This window comes from Acomys minous, assembly GCF_964271855.1.
Source record: "Acomys minous genome assembly, chromosome: 5".
Classification (NCBI taxonomy): Eukaryota; Metazoa; Chordata; class Mammalia; order Rodentia; family Muridae; genus Acomys; species Acomys minous.
In genome coordinates, this window is record NC_140494.1 from 102,239,668 (window position 1) to 102,257,032 (window position 17,365).

The 17,365-nt window shown below is 44.9% G+C and overlaps 1 protein-coding gene across 2 annotated transcripts in view; it reads right to left on the reverse strand.

Annotated features, from left to right (window-relative positions):
• Positions 1-847: 847 nt before the first annotated feature.
• TBCEL (tubulin folding cofactor E like) overlaps positions 848-17,365 on the reverse strand; it is a 59,698-nt gene continuing 43,180 nt past the window's right edge. For both annotated transcript variants that reach the window (XM_084783807.1, XM_084783808.1), the window contains exon 8: positions 848-4,631. In XM_084783807.1, coding sequence (XP_084639933.1) covers positions 4,313-4,631 — 319 coding nt within the window. In that variant the 3' untranslated portion in view covers positions 848-4,312. The remainder of the gene's footprint in view (positions 4,632-17,365) is intronic.

Below are 17,365 nucleotides of genomic sequence, written 5' to 3' on the forward strand. Positions count from 1 at the left end.
CTGTGCATACGTTTCTTTCATTAGGGAGAAAACAGGCACAATAGTGTCACCTCAAAGGCCTGCAGGAAGAGCAATGGGAGTTCCTTTTCCAGAGGGGCTGGAAAGGGACAAATGACCTCAGGGGTCACTCTGTGACACTAGTAACTGGAGCAGGTGCAGCAGATTCAGATGGAGGGCTGGAGGCCGAGATGTGTATCTACCTTTTCAGTGCACGGAGCAGTGAGAGATAAATAGTAATTAAATATAATTCAACCCAAAAGTTGAGCATAGGCGTTCTTCAAAATCTGAACTGGAAGCGGCAGTCACCTTCAACAGAGGACATCTGCACGATTCTGAAGCTGAGCGAACTTCAGGGACACAGTGATCTTCTCAGTGCAGAAGCACACTCCTTGGCCCTTAATTCTCAAAAGAAATTTAATTCTAGCTTACCAAGAAATTATTGATAATTAGATAAGGATAAAATGCCCCCAACTCCAAACTTGTAGAAATTACCTTTTGAAGAAAAATTGATCCTTGAATAAAAACTGGCAAATCTGTATTTTACCAAGATGAAACTTTCAATCTTATCCAATGAAGAGAGTGTTAAATGGAAAGCTCTGTCTCCAAGGATAGGAAAGCCGTGTACAAAGTATGTTAGAAATCCAAACTTCTGCTAACAGAAAAGTAAAAACTTTTTTTAAACAAAAATTTTAATTGAGATTTTTTTTTCAACCTCAGCAAAATTCCCATTACATTTGGCAAGATGGCCAGACTCTCCCTAGCTTAGGCCAATCCCCCCTGTTTACCTTTAGCTGTGTAAAAACAACCACATATCTTTACCCAGAAGAAACACCGAGAACACAAGAAGTAAATGGACTTGAATTTTTAATTTTTTAAAGATTATCTCTCTATATATATTAATAAAAAGTGCAAAGAATAGACCTTCATGTTTAAATTATATTCTAAAATAAAATATATATATATTTATATTTCCATTAACTGCAGGAGACAACTGTAAAGGGCCCGGGAGTCCAGTCCCTTTCTGTTACTACAATAAACATACATTAAGGAAGCACCTATGAAAACAGTAGATTTCACAACAACATTTGGGGACACAGAGCTTCTGGGTGTTCTTTGAAAGCAGTTTGTTTGCATTTCTGCCTTACATGAAATGAAGGGAAAAGTCAAATTCATCAACAGAAAGGACAGTATAGAGAACTACAGAGCATCCAGGAGTCATGGTCTACCTGCCTGGGCGCCTAAGCTGCAGTGTGGAGAGCCACACTCACAGAAGTGACTGGTGGCAAGGCTCCCGTGGTGACCAACACTGCATAACCAGGTGTCCCCTGCTCCCAGCATGGCTGGTGGGGTGACATGGCTGAAAATCCCAGTTGGAGTTGCATTAGCTCAAGCAGCTCTTTCTTTTTCTGGGTGTAGCATTACAGCCCCCTCAGCTGTAAAGGTCTCTAAGAACAAGGGGGCACTCGGCTCTGCTGCTTTCTTCTGCATTTATGGCAACGGGCTGCAGAAACAAGGCAACTGTGGACGTTCCCTTCTTTTAAAGCAATCTACTATGATTATCTCAACAATTCAAAACTAACAAATCCATCTGGACCACAGCGTTAGCAGCTCCACCCACGGGGAGACCCCTTGGTTTGGATTTAGCTTTCTTGTGTTGCTCTTTTCCTTTTCCACAACTCAGAAGGCTTTCTACTCTAGAAAGGCATGTTCTACCTGCTGTACCTGAAGGCACAGCTCTTTAATGCCACCAAGGGCAGCACGGCCTCCTAACTGTCAACAAGATGCTCCCATTCAATCTGATGAAGTCCGTATTGAAATACAGACGAGCATGATGCGTGATGTGCAGACTCAAAGGTCCATGGTCCCTTCCCTCCTCCTTCTGGGTCTGTTATAAAAATAATTTTGGTTATAAATGTCTACACAGCACCGATTTTATTTCAAAAGCAGCTTCTTACCCAGCAACCCAAATGGATCTGTAAATACACATGCTCAAACAGCTTTTCTCATTTCTTCCTGTAATTCTAAAAGGCCAAGGATTGTATCTGAGATTTTCTTTAATTGGAAATGATTCGGCAATTATTCAAACCAAATTACAATGCCCTAAAAATACCTACACCAGTTGGATTGGATGAGAAATTCCCTTTACATGCAACTGTAATAAAGGATTAGGCCTGCAGGAGATAAACACTGTTGTGTAATAACAGGAGATACGAGTCTCAAAGAGTAAAAAAGCCTCTCTTAAAACTCTGTCATATATAAAATATCCCATTGTGACCAAAGTCTAAGTGCTCACTCTGCCTTCTGCCGTGGGACGATAGTGGCTCCAAAGTTCAAAAATAAGAGTGCATCTGTTTTCCCAGGCTGACAAAAGCAACGTCTCCATTACAGTTTCTCTCACAAACTCCTCCACACTCACACGCACATACACAAAGCAAACACAGTCTTCATTTTCGTGACACTGTTGCCACACTTTCTTCCCCCAATTCCCAAAAGTCTGTCAAGAAAACGCGATTGCAAAGTAACTGTCCTTGTCGAAACTGGCCTGATCCCCACTGCTCATCTGTAGGATTCTGAGACAAAGTCTGCAGACAAAGATGGCTTCGCTCATCTTTCTAACCCTTTGGTTTTCGCCCTTACTGCTGCGGTGAGTGCAGGCCTGCCTCAGGAGGCCTGAGTCAGCAGCTTCAGAGATGCTGCACCTGAACTACATCAAGAGAACACACACCTGCCACATGGTGGAGGGAACTGAAGAAACCAACTCACATGAGTCACCCGAAAGAATCATATAACAAAGGTTAAAGGTCAAAACAAAACAAAAAACCCTCCAAAAAACCAACCAGGTAAACAGTTGCATTTGAAAAAAAAAATTCTCCGCTGCCTCCCATGAGTAACCAAATCAAACAAAAACAACAAAAAACAAACAATAAAAACAAACAAAAACCCAAATCTCTATACAAAAGAAAGAATTTACATCTAATAAACAATGGATGGAAGGCAAAAAAAAAAAAAAAAGATTTCAGAGTAGGAGAGTAGGTGAGGGGCTGGTGCTAAAGGACACGTGTTTTATATACACTTCTGCAAAAACACCTGGCAAGTTTTGACACTGAAACGTCACTCAGAGATTAGGCAAAACTCTTTCCACAGGGGACCAAAGTGAAATACAAAACAGCTGTTCAATCATGACATCACGACGTCCCAAGAAAAAGGCGGAAACCACAGTCCCCTGTGATTAAAACCTCTCACTTTAGAGACAGTACAAGGACAAGCGCTTCCCTCAGATGGACGGCACGGGAAGGAAAGCCACCGAGCTCACTCTCTACCAGTCGCCCTCTTCCTTCACATGCCTGGCCACTGTACCAGTGGATTCCCTGCTGTGGAGTGCGTACCCAGAACTCTTGGGCTCTTCCGGTTATTCCCAATAGCTGTTGTGATAGAGCTGTCAGGAAATTCATATGCTAAGCATTAAGAAAAGACCACGACTCCTGTTAGAAAATGAGAGGGACTGATCTAGTGCATCCGGGGCTTCCAGGGTGGGGCAGCGGCACAGAGAGGTGACAGGGTTCAGCCCTGCCTTCCAGAACAGCCTCCTCGGGTTTAACACTCCATCTACTTCTCTGTAAAGCCTAACAGAGTTCCTGAGATCAGAATCAGGTGGAAGATGCTTCAAATAGTCAAAACCATTTAAACATGGGAATGAGAGGAGGGGAAAACAAAACACAACAACAACAAAACCAAGTTAATTACGAACAGAATAAAACTACCAGGTAAGAGTGTGCAAGTCAGAATGAAAGCCAGAACCCCAGAAGGGAAAGGAGGAGGAAGGTGGAAAAGGGAGAAGCAGATGGACGTGCTGGCCTTCTGGGGTAGAGCCCGGCTCTGCATCTGAACGCTGTGCACCACCTCTCTGAGGGACCACGCTGTCTTTGTGCCTAGCAGGAAAGAAGGAAAGAACCCAGTGGCTGACAAATCTCAGCAACACAGTAAGAAGTCGGTGATTTCTCTGTCATCTTTCATGAGAGAGAGAAAGAAAGAGAGAGAGAGAGAGAGAGAGAGAGAGAGAGAGAGAGAGAGATCGATCATAAAGACTGGAGATGCAGCCAGGTCTGCTGAACTGAGCTGAAGAAATCTGTGGTAGAAAATACCAAAAACTGTCCCCTACCCATTCTAGGGGAAGAAAATATACAAAACCCCCTCCAAAAGCTAAACCAAAACCAAAACAAAACGGAAATGTCCTTCCTCCTAAAGAAAAACACGCTGGAAACAAACACCCTGCAGGAAGTCCTTATGTGAGTTTTTACAAGGCTGGTAGAGGTTATTTTGTTTTTGATTCCACAAAAATTTTATCTCCATCCCTAATGCCAAAAGAGTGCAGCGCTCGGGAGCTGTACTTCATCTCCTCGGGGCCAAAGGGGGCCTCGTGGTCAAAGTAGTAGAGCAGCATGCTGCTTGTAGGCAGCTGCACCAGGGTTTTCAGCTGTCTCTTCAGCTCTGCTACTGTCTGGTCCAGGCGGATGCTCATCTCTTCCACTTGGTCATTGAAGTGGACTTCCACTTTTGCGCTGCTCTGGGGCCTTAGGTCCACTTCTGCCAAGGGCTCCAACTTCCCGTATTTCGTAATGAGTTCGTGATACCTAGGAGTAGAAGAAGAACAATGTCGCCTTAACTACTCACAACACACAGGTAACCTGCCCTGCTGCTACCTCAGAATCTTCTCTCATCTTGTTTATGGCTGTCCCTCCCTTCCTACATCTAGATCCAGCTCTTAGGGACTGTTGTGGGCTCCATGTCCTGACATAGCTGCTCTGCTGAGGGCACAGTAAAGCCATGTCCGCATGGATAGAGGCGCTGCTCCTGAAAACGTCTCTGCTCCTAACAAACCAGCTTAAAAGGACTGAGGATCTCTCAGTTAAGAGCGATTATCAAACACACATGAAGACCTGGGCTACATAAAACAATGTACCGTGAATTCATGTAACCCAGCACTGCAGAGGTGTACCAAGGAGGATCAGAAGTTCAAGGTCATCCTCAGCTATACAGCAAAGACAAGGTCAGCCTTGGCTATATGGGACCCTGTCTCAAGCAATTGGGGAGGGATGAATATTTTGAGAAAGAAAATAATATAAAGAATTGGGTGCTACAAAGGCAACAGAGAAGAGTCCAATACCCCAACAGACTGTGTTTTTTCTTTGTTTTGTTTTTCTTTTGGAGGCAGGGTCTCTCTGTGTAACTAACTCTGGTTGTCTTGGATGGCTGAGTGGTGTGTGTGTGTGTGTGTGTGTGTTACCACTGAGAAAGGAAAATGCCTAACTAAGTACCTGTTTCTTGGTTAATACAGGGGAAAGTAGGGAAGCAGTTTCTGGAAGCTCCAAGAAGGTATAATTTATAGAACAATATGTATTTCAGGTATTATCCAGATCTTTCAAATGAAGCCTTATTTGAATGTCCCAGCTTGGCCTCAACTAAATATAAGACAGTTGTGAAAGGATCAAGGAGTTACTCTTGGAAAAAGACAATCATATATAAAGATATTCTGCCATCAGGGCGGGGATGAAAGGCAAAGCACAGTAAGAGGACAGTGGATTGCAGAAGTGACGAAGCATCCCATCACTAATTCCTACATGGACACTCTGTCTGCACTGCCAGCCTGGGAGGAATTAAGTCTCATTCGATGGAGAGTGTTGGGCAGTCTCCTGAATACCAGACAAGGGGAAGGATTCACCATCATTTTTGCCATAACTAAGATACGCCAAAGTTAATTAAGGATCAGAACTCCACAGTCACGTAGCGTTATGCCCCAGCTCTCCCACACTACTTCTGCCTTCTACTCAGTACAACTGGTGTCATAATAAGGTTAGTGGAACACTAATGACACGGTAAGACTTTGTGCTGAGAGATGGAGGGGAGAAGTGGGGTGTAGTAAAAATAACACAGGCCCTGACTTCCAAGTCTGTGTTGTGAGTACGAGGATGATTTTGCAGCTCAAACCGTCCTCAGGATCTGTTTCCTTGTTAGCAAATGGAGGATGCTAAGTCCTGCCCTTTGCACCTGAAAGGCAGCCATAAATAGAGCAAGCGGTGAGTAACCCTCCTGTACATTCTGTTCATGTACAGACCAAATATCCCCATTAGACCCCTGCTGCCCTGGGGCTTGCAGCGAATCATACACATGCCTTAGAAAACCCAAGACTGAAGCCTCCTCGGGAGGGACTCAGAGAAGGGGCTGGTATGACACAGCGGCCTGCAGAACTGTCTCCCAGTGCTTAAGCCAAGATTAAAACAAGCAAGAAACAAAAACCAAACTGCGGTGGCAGCAGCAGCAACAGCAGCAGCAGCAACAACAGCAGCAACAGCAGCAGCAACACAAGAATGGGGGTACAACCTCATGGCCGAAGCCCTTTCAAACGGAGCTCAGACCTCTGTAGGGTGTGGGTCAGCAGATCAAAAGAAGGTAAAGAGAGAGAGAGCCTTCCTCACTAAACACAGAGCCAGGGATGAGGGAGCCGGCCAGGTTAAGGAAGAGCCAGGATGGAGAGATGCTCCAGAGATCAGAAGTCTGTCTGTCTGTCCACATCAGGATGCCAGAGCTTCAGTGAAGGCAAAGCAATCAAGCACAAGAGGACACAGAAAGCCAAGTGAACAAAACCACCAGAACTTGAGGTTACAGATGTCTCCACGCCGCAATCTTTCCCACACCCCCGTCATGTGCCCTCACACTCGGAGACGACCATGATCCTGCAACTGAAACTCAAAAAATGACAGCGGGACTCATGGGGTTAAACAGCTGACCTCCCCCCTCCAACTTAAAGAGATGTTTCTCCTCCAGACTACAGAGAAGTAGAAACAAGAGCAACACCGGCCCCGAAACTCCTCCTAGAAGGGAGAAAAGCAGCACAAACCAAGGAGAGCTCACAGCAGCCTGAGACAGGGCCGCTTCCAAACATAAACAACACAGACCGCAGACACGGAAGCACACATGCGGGCAAGGACCGCAGGGAAGGAACAAGAAAGAAGTCAAAGCAGAGGCAGAACGCAGTCTAAAAGCAAACACACCGCAAGAAGACAAGACGCCAGAAGCACAGTGGTCTAGGCAGCAGTAAATGGAAAGACAAAATCCTAACAAGTCAAGGGCATTGTGAACTGCTGCAGGGGCCGGAGGAGGGCGGGGTGAGTGTCACCATCACCAACCAAGCTACTGGCTGAGGAAGAACAGCCAAGGGCCGCTGTCCCTCGCCCAATCCCGCTCAGCAATAATTTTAGCTAGAAAACATTCTAAAACAAGAAAGGACAGAGGAAATAGAGTCCCTATGAGTCCTTCCAGGGAAAAAAAATTCAACAATAGGATTAGAGACATAATAATAAAGCCTGAGGCTGCTTAAATATCAAGCTAAAACTTAACAATGATGACGTTTGTATTACTAGACTCACTTGACACTGCAGACAAATGAATCAGTTTCAAGCATAACCATTATCTGTATGCTAGGCCATACCCAGTGTGCACAGCCTCACTGCTGCAAACGAGCAGGTGTATTTATAAACTAAATGAGCTCCAGCTGGGACACCGTAATGTCCTATACATTCCCTAATTTCAACATGTACAGAAATGGCCCATGGCCACCCCCAGCTATCTTTTCTTCCCCATCTTTCATGTCTTAGGAAGCAGTACAGAAAACTATCCTTTTTCTAGCCAAAAACTCAACAGTCGGTATGGTTCCTCCCTGTCATCTTTCTTCCACTGCCTTTGTCCAATCAATTAACACAGTTTGATTCCTCTTTCTCGTAAATGTCTTATTAATCTATTTATAGCTCTCTTGCCTCAAGTGCCTTATAAATTCAAGTAACTCTTATTAACGGTCTTAGCCAGCATAATTTCTTTCAACACATAAACTAGATGATTTTTGTCTGTATATGTTGAATCTCTTCCTGGTAGGCCTTCCTATACTACCATGTTGAAAAAGCTGAAAACTACATTTCCCACATTCCCTTGCAGATGAGATTTAGCTTCTGCCAGGATCAGTCGGGCCTAAATGGATGTAGTAGATACAGGAGGGCACAGCCTGGAAAGAAGCTTCAGAACCACCAGACTTAAGTTTAAGCAATGTTCCTGGAGTCAAGAGCTTGGCAGCATCATGGTCTGGAGGTCAAACATTACGCACATTGCTTGAGGTAGGCACCCGACTCCACCCCGGCTTACTAAGGAGGGCACATCTGTGGTCTGACTCTAGAGGCAAACCTGGGGCGGAGGCCGATTTCTTCTCTTCCAGCTCTTCAGAAGGATTTGTATGGCTGTTGCTCACACCTGGAACCTCTTCTTAAGTGGCTTATGACTTCCTATGAATTTAGGGCGGCTCCAACACAGACTGCCTTCATGTTATAAAAGCCTGGTACATTTTAGAAACAAATTTCTTCCTAGCTTTTTAATCTGGGTATTTTTTCTGTTACCCAGAAGTCCACCCAAAGCGAACACTGTCTCCATTGGGGCGCCTGAGCCTCAGACAGCATCTGCTCAATATCTATCTGCCCAGAGCTGTGGTCTTGGACGACTGGCATGGTGTCTGATTCCTCAAAATCAACTTCTCAAATTATAAATTACGGACCAGGATCTTCATTTGGCTATTAACAAGCATTTGATATGTATAAGTTTTGCTTCTTAAGTGAGTGAAATTCCATGGACTGTGCATTTGTGTTCAGAAGTTCCTGGTAAAGATCTCTCCTTAAAAAGTAGGTGCATTCCTTTAATCCCAGCACTCGGGAGGCAGAGGCAGGCAGATCTCTATGAGTTTGAGGCCAGCCTGGTCTACTGAGTGAGTCCACGACAGCCGGGGCCCATGTTACCCAGAGAAACCCTGTCTTGGGGGGGGGGGAGTAACATGTGGGGCTGGAGAGGTGGCTCAGAGGTTAAGAGCACTGGCTGCTCTTTCAACAGACTTGGGTTCAATTCTGTGCACCCACATGGCAGCTCATGACTGTCTTTATTACTCCAGTTCCAAGATATCTCTCTCTCTCTCTCTCTCTCTCTCTCTCTCTCTCTCTCTCTCTCTCTCTCTCTCACACACACACACACACACACACACACACACACATTTTATTACTCCAGTTCCAAGAGATCTCACACACACACACACACACACACACACACACACACACACACACACGCATGCACGCACGCACGCACACACGCAAAACACCAATGCACATGAAATGAAAATAGATAATATTTTTTAAATGTAACAAGTAAAACATGAAAAATTCCCAGTGGCCCACTGGCTGAAGTAATGAGAAGGCATTTGTTAAGTTTCCTTTGCTCCTAGGCTACCCCTCTCTAATCTCCACTACAGCATACCTTACTTTAAAAAAGATTTATTTATTTATTTTACAGATAAGAGTGCTCTATCTGCATGTACACCTGCATATCAGAAGCGGGCATCAGATTCCAGGATAGATGGCTGTGGTTGCTGGGAATTGAACTCAGAAACTCTGGAAGAGCAGACAGTGCTCTTAACTGCTGAGCCATTTCTCTAGTCCCTTATACTGTCTTTATATATATCTTCTGTATATACAACATACCTTCTTTCACTCTGACACCGTACCATAGTCACATACCACATACATAGTCACATACACACATACATAGTCACATACCACAGCACAGACGGTCCCTTAATGACCTACAATGGATCCACACTTTACTGACAGCTTTATTAAGGTCACAGATACTCTTCCTTCCTCAGGCACATAAGCATCACGTGTGGGAGGCAGAAGAAACCTTACAGATCATCTGCCGCACACTATAGAGATGTAATTAGAGCCTGTCCATTGGCCTGACACTTCGGAGCTCAGGTGGACTGAGAACCCAACCTTTACTGCAGGCCATCGGCTCTCTTAGCTGGACCACCTCAGTGGCTCCCTGTAGTAACGAGTGCCATTCAAATGTCCCCTTCCGATTTGTCTTCAAGGGCTCCTTTACTCTTCTCCCCATGTTTTGAAGTGTCTCACCATGTAGTCCATGTGGCCTTGAGCTTCAAGATCCTGTGGTCTCAGCCTCCATGCTCTGTGGTTGTGGGGTGAGTGTGCCTCATTTCACATCTGCCACACACACCTGCGTTGTCCTGTCACTTGATCTCTCTCTGTTCAACTGCCTCCATGGCAGGGCTTCCTTTCTTGATTAGCGTAAGCTCTAGACCTTTCCACCTGATTTCCTCAAGGGTCTCAGTTTAACAGACTCCCATTAACTACTTCCTGTCACCTTCACAGACAGCACATCATCTAACTTTTCTCTATCTCGTTTGTATCACTGAAGGAACAAGGTACTCAAGATGGCCTTGAACTCATAACCTTCCCACCTCTAACTCCCTAGTGCTGGGATTACAGGCATGTGCCACCACACCAGTCCAAATCACAATTTCTTTAGCTCAGGGTTGCCCAGATTACCAGTTAAAGGCTGAAATGTGATTGATGTGATGATGGAATTCACACAACTACCACACAGCAGTTAAAATTCTTTTAATCTACACATATCTGCCAACACAGTCAGAGCTGTAACCAAAATGGCTTCTTAAGTTCACCTTGTAGTGATCACCTCTCCAAACTCCATGAGTTAAATGGACAAAGTTACCAAGGGGATACAACCCAGGCTAGTGTGTGTGTGTGTGTGTGTGTGTGTGTGTGTGTGCACGCGCATGTGCATGTGCATGCGTTTGCACGCACCATATGACAAATGAAACAGCATCTGATAGAACAAAAGTAAAAATAAAAGGCATTTTACCGTTCACTGGTAAGTAACGAACTTGAATTTAAGCACTAGTGAAGCTGAGGGTGCTGGGATCCACGCCTGCAGGAGACACTAACACCCTTGTTGGTAATGACAAAACAAGCATAGATAAAGCCACTAATAGTTTCAAATAGTACTAATGGCTTAACCTAACTGGCATTACAAATATCACCAACAGCTCAGAACATACAATTCCTTCTAGTGTATATGAAACAAGATTAACCCATATGCCAAACCAAGGCTATGTCAAGCATTACTTCAACCATTTTCTTCCGTGTGTGTGTGTGTGTGTGTGTGTGTGTGTGTAATCATAGAGTCAAGTGGACAAACTTGAGTCTCATTGACATGGAGCTCACCAATTAGGTGATACTGGCTGGACAGCAAACCACTACAATCCTCTAGTCTCAGCCCAGCCTCCCCAGGCTGACGTTGCCAGTGCTCACCACCACAGCCAGCAGTTTTGCATAGGATCCCTGCCTGTAAAACACAAACACACACACACACACACACACACTCCCCACATACAATCTGGAGCAAATCCAGAAGCAAACTGTACTTAAATGAATGGATGTATATAGTAAAATGCATAGAACTAACAGAGACACACAGACACACAGACACAGACACACACAAACACCCACGCATGCACACACGCACGCAGAAGCTAGAAAATCCAAACAAAATCAGTGGCCTGGTGAAAGTTATGATCTTGGCTGTGATGCTGAACTACAGTTTAGCAGGACACTGTAACTACAGGGCACTGGGTGATATTATTTCTCACATATTGTTTTTGCCGCTACATGTGAACCTAATAAATATTCCGATATCCAAGGGGCTACAGACTATATAGAATCCACTGGTGTCATATTCTACAGAAGTCACAACAAGCACGGAAAACAAGCAGGAGCTGACAGAGGGTCGGACTCGGGGGAAAGTTGATGAGGAGACACTGTTCAGATGACGAGAATTTTAGATTCTGGTTGTGTTAGAGGGAGGTTACATAATGAGACTGTCAAAATGCAGAAATATAAACTAAAAAAGGGTAAAAAAGGTACTCTATGTCAGTTATAGCACAACAAACCTGATTTTTAAGAAATAATGTGGGGCTAGAAAAATGCCTCAGTGGCTAAAAGTGCTTGCAAGGCAAACATAACAGCCTGAAGTCACATAGTGGTATCCATGTGAAAAGCTGGTCTAACCTCAGCACTGCTGAGGGTGGCGGCTAGGACCTGTGGGGGCTAGCTCACTACCAGCTCCAGGCAAAGTGGGAGTCTATTCCAAAGGGAGCAGGGCACAAAGTGGTAGTGTAGGGCACCCAGTGTCCTCTGCCTGAGCATGTGCACAACACACACACACACACACACATACACACACTCATACACACACCTCAATTTTCTTAAATTTAAAATGGATCCTGATATGTATGAAATAACCATTTAATAAGATCCATTAAGATAAAGAGGAAAGGTAGAAGTGAAATTACTCGAAATGTAAAAGGTGACAAACACTGACAGTGTGCTTTTCACATGGCCAGGGTCTCTCTAGGCGGTGATGCGGAGAAGACAGCACCAAGCCAGCTGTTTTGTGACCACCTCCATAAGGAATTATCACAGAGCTACAGTGGAATTTTGTCAGGAAAGCCCTACCAGTGGTGGCCTGGGAAACCAACTCCTTCATGGTGGATAAGCATATGAGAAGAAAGATGTTCTTTTTGATTCAAGTTTAAAATTTTCAACCAGATTTCATGTGGAAGAATTGTCCAAGATGAAAATAAAGCAGTGTAGAAACCAAGACATAAACCCCACAGATTGTAAGAGGTACTGTGACGTACATAAGCTCTTAAAGCTAAATAAAACATTTATAGAAAAATACAATACCAACCCAGCCCACTGTACAAAGCTCGTACAACATTTACAGACTCAGAAGAGCAGAAACTTATTATAGGTCAATTTCATATGTGAAAATAAATGGAAACAACTCAAATAACATGCAATTAAATCCTACCTGCTTATGAAGGATATTTCTTATTCTGTAACTAGTTGAACACTGTTACAGAACATGGTTCATGAACAATGCAAACATGGTTCGGAGCAAACAAATTGTTAAACTCCAGACTGAAAGAAGAAAATGTTAAACAGAATGCATTCTATAGAACCTGGGGGCTGTTCAGTGACCAGAGAAGCACCCTAGAAAAGCAAGAAGAGAAGCTCTCTCAACCCAGTAACAGGCAGGTTCATAGTAAAGTGTTTCGCAGCGACATGATCACCATAAAACGGCTCCTTTTGCTGCTTGTCCATCTGGGTGGTTCTAAGGGTTGAACTCAGCCTCCATCACACGTGCTACACAGTGTTCTACCATTTGAGCTATACCCCCAGCCTGTCTGTCATTTTAAGCATCCTACTTAGAGCATCCTTTAGCGCTCCTACTCCAGGGAGAGGACTGAGAGGCACAAAATTATTTGAGGAAATCAGTGTGTACAGAGAAATCCCCAAGAAAGTCAGTGTGAACTAGTCCATATGCCTCTGAGGATGACAGGTAATGAGCATACAGAACTGTCAGTGGCCTTCCTGTTCACCAACAATAACCAACTACAAAGGGAAAAAGGGATCTCATTTGAAAGGGCAACAAAAATACAGTACCTAGACAGGAACTTAGCAACACTGTGTGAGACATCTGTGAGAGAAAGAAAAGGCACTTGTGAGGGACACGGGGCGTCTGCGCTCCACAGCTGCTCTGCTAACACAGGGCGGGCTGCAAGGCAGGATGCTGAGTCTCCCCACTGAGGTCAACCAACCCACGGTACTCACAACCTAGTTACAGCAGGGTGTGTGAAACTTAACACTTCTGAGGCCCACGCGGGACACAAACAGTTCTCTAAGAACTAAATCAATTTGAAAAACAATGGTGGTGAAGTGGTTTGCCCTTGCTCGGAACTAAGACAGTGTAACCTTGGGTGACGTTGGAATGGGACGAGAATGGATAAATATACCTCAATACACCAATAGACGAGATCAGGGATCTGAAATAGAGCCATAAATAAAAAGCAAGACACAGGACAGAGACAGTATCCCAGACCACCCAGTTCATGCCAGCATGGCAGGGAAGGGGAGCCCTCATGTCCGCTGTGAAGTGACACAAACATCAGTTCCACATAGGTGAAAGCCACAGAGCACACACAAACTTTAGGAGTGTCGTAAGTGATCTTCAGATAGGAAAAAGACTCCCTTTTAGTGTGATATTAATAAGCAGCAGGCACAGACACATGCGCAAGACCAGCACAGGCTCAAGCCAGTCAACCACATTGAGGGTGGGAGGGAGACTCACAAAATGACACCCTAGCTGACTGCAAAGGGGAACATCGGTTTTCTTAAAGGATCCAGCCCTCCATGCCTCTGGTAGGTTTCCATGCTCCAGTGGACTGTGTTATGTCCAGGGACACACTACCAATGCCACCTGGAGTTAATGGTTAACACACACACACACACACACACACACACACACACACACACACACACAGAGGAATACTTGAGGTTGGGAAGGAGATATGGTGGGGGAAGAGTTGAAGAGGAGTGACACGGAGGAGGGGTGTTGATAGAAACACAGTGTATACATTTTCAGAGTATACAAAAAAATTCTTTTTGAGACAGGGCTTCTCTGTGTAGCCCTGGCTGTCCTGGAACTCACTCAGTTCAAGGCTGGCCTTGAACTCACAGAGATCCACCTTCCTTTGCCTACAGAATGCTGAAATTAAAGGCGTATTTGACCACATGCCTTTAGAATAAAAAAACTGATAACGTTGGCATTAAAGTTTAATACTGTTTCCAACAAAATACAAACTGGCAAGACTAGGTGGAAATGTGAGAGACCATGGAAGATACTTCATTGACACAGAAGTATAAATTCTACTTTATATTTTGTTGATGGTTTTAAAGAAATGTGTACCAAAGATACACATCAACACACAACACATGACATGAGGAGCTGGAAAAATGGCTCAACAGTTACAAGCACTTACTAATTTTGCAAGTTTTGCAGAGGACTCAAGCTCAAAATTGCTCCTGGGGGATCTGAGGAACATTTCTAGCCTCTGTGGGCACCTGTACGTACGCGCGTGCGCGCGCACACACACACACACACACACACACACACACACACACACACTTATAAAATAAAATAAATCTTTAAAAAGATTCTTGCTCTGGCTACTTCCAGAAGAAATAGGATGAGAAGAGAGGCAAAAAGTACCCCACTTTTTCTAAAATATTATTTCCTTTTAATTAAAAGTACAGTAAAAAAGAATGTGAAAAAATAATTCTCATCAGTTCTGCAGAATGGGGAATGAGTGTTTTATTATTCTTAGTATTTTTAAATATTATTTTTCATTCTAAAAAGGGAAAGGAAAAAACCCACCACCAACAATGAAGAGATACAGCTGGCTACTTGCTCTGGCCAAAGCTAAAGTTCAGAGAACAATGCCCCAGCACCAGGAGACTTGGGAGGCCTCGCTCCCCCTCTCCTTTGCAGGTATACAGAAATACTCATCTATAACTGCCATCAAGATTAGGAAGGCAGCTACCTCCTGCTGGGCTGAGAAAGAGGCAAGAAGTCAAAACCAAGGCCTGGTTGACTAGAATGACAAAGCCTGCAAGCCTCAGGGAAAGCTAACGTTTCAGAGGGTCTCCCGAGGAGCTGGGAGGAGAAAGCCCCTTTTGTCTCTCATCAGACTCCTAGCTGAATGTGAGCGGTGCTGTGTCACCACCCTGACGGAGGATGATGGAGCTTGGCAATGTGGAGAACCCCAGGAGACCCGTGTCCAGGGCAGGAATGCTCTTCACAACAGCAGGTCCTCTGTGTGGAAGGAATATGAGGTAACAGACACAGTGCGCTAGGATTCCTCCAGCACTGGAGACAAAACGGTCCTTCATCGGGGTGGTGTCCAAATACAGCATGCTGCCCTCTCTCACAATCACAGGGAGATACAATCAACCCGGCTAGGAAAAGCCATTAGCCGCTAGCAGGAAAAAGCACTCTCTGGACTTCACAAAGCATACCACTGGTGACAACTAAGCGAGCACTCGAGGAACTGGCCGCAGAACCCTGGACATTATGGAGAAGCCTTCCCTGGACAGATTGAGGATCTCTCAGGATGCAAAGTGAGGGACTAGTTTTTGAGGGGAGTGAAAGCAAAGAAAAGCTTAAGGAAGCTGCTCCTGGCTTCACCCCTGGTCCCCGACAGTGACATTCCTCTGTCCACCAGCCCACTGTCGTCTGGAGTCTTGGCTCTGAAAACTCTTTTGATAAAATATGAAATTTTAAGGTCTAAAAAAGACACCCCAGATCAGTTCACTAACTTCCCCCTACTGTGTTCAAAAAACAAGATGCCACTGCACCATATGTCAAAGATATATGACAAGTTGACACCCAAAAGGAAGTTGACTCCTTTTGTCCTTTTCTTCTCTCTTTAAAACTAAACAGAGGGCTACATATTAGCTGAGTGCTAAAGAAACAAGTTAAATCCAATCCCTCAGAGGAGCTGGCGAGAGGAAGCAAACACAAGATAAAGGGAGACCGGTGAGCAGAAGTGGTGTGACAGGCACCTCCAAAGGGCAAAGCAGAAACCACGTACGTGCCAGGGCGGTGAATGTGGAGGCTCCCACTGCCCAATGATGTTTACATTCCCCTAGAGGAATCTTGACTTTAAATTCCCCAAAACAAGCAGAAATGTGCAATGTGTTTTCCGAGGATTAAATTCCACAATTTAGCGTAACATGGATCTCCTCTAAAAAGAACGGCAGCGTCCAATGCACAGCCTCCTTTCCTACAGTCTCCAGTAGGAACCCACTCTCCAGGTCTCAGCCCCTCCTTGTAACTAGAACCTTTGAACCGACTCCCACACACATCAAACTTGTTTCCTCCTGCGATAAGAAAAAGGACCGCCAAGTGCTGAGCAGCCCAGCCTGGCCCCTCTTACCCCATGACTTCCACTGCTTTCCACAGTCTACTCTTCACTAGTTTGTGGAAACACCATGCAGAATCTCCCGCCCCCCCCCCCACACACTTTCAGCAGCTTAACACAAACCGTTTTCTAGGAAAGAGTGGTCTTTTCCTTCACCCAACCGTCTTCTCATGCTCTGTGAGACAGTCACTTACTGAGCTACACTGCCAGGTGACGTTCTAGGCCCTGAGAGAGGAAGGCACCAAGCAGGAAATGTCTCTTCTTCTGCCCAGTTAACAGCAGTGTGGGAAGGATGGAGGGACAGACAGACACATGGACAGACAACATCATGCAAGTCAAGTGTTGCTAACAGACAAGCAAAACCAAAAGTAGCTGAGGGAATTACAGGAAGCTGATTTGTGCCACTTTAGCTAGGGCGTGCTGAGAAGACTCTCAAAGGAGGTTGACAGCAAGAGAAAAAGTCACCCAGGTAACCTGCGGGGTGCAGTCCAAACTGGGTGGGTGCGAGAGCCTGAGGGGACAGTGAAGTAGATGTGCTGCTCACCAGCAGGAGGCTCCTGCTTCTGTTGTTTGAAATATATAAACCTGAGTTTATGTCACCAGGGTGTGTCCACAGCCAGGTTGCTAGGCTGCTGTAATGGG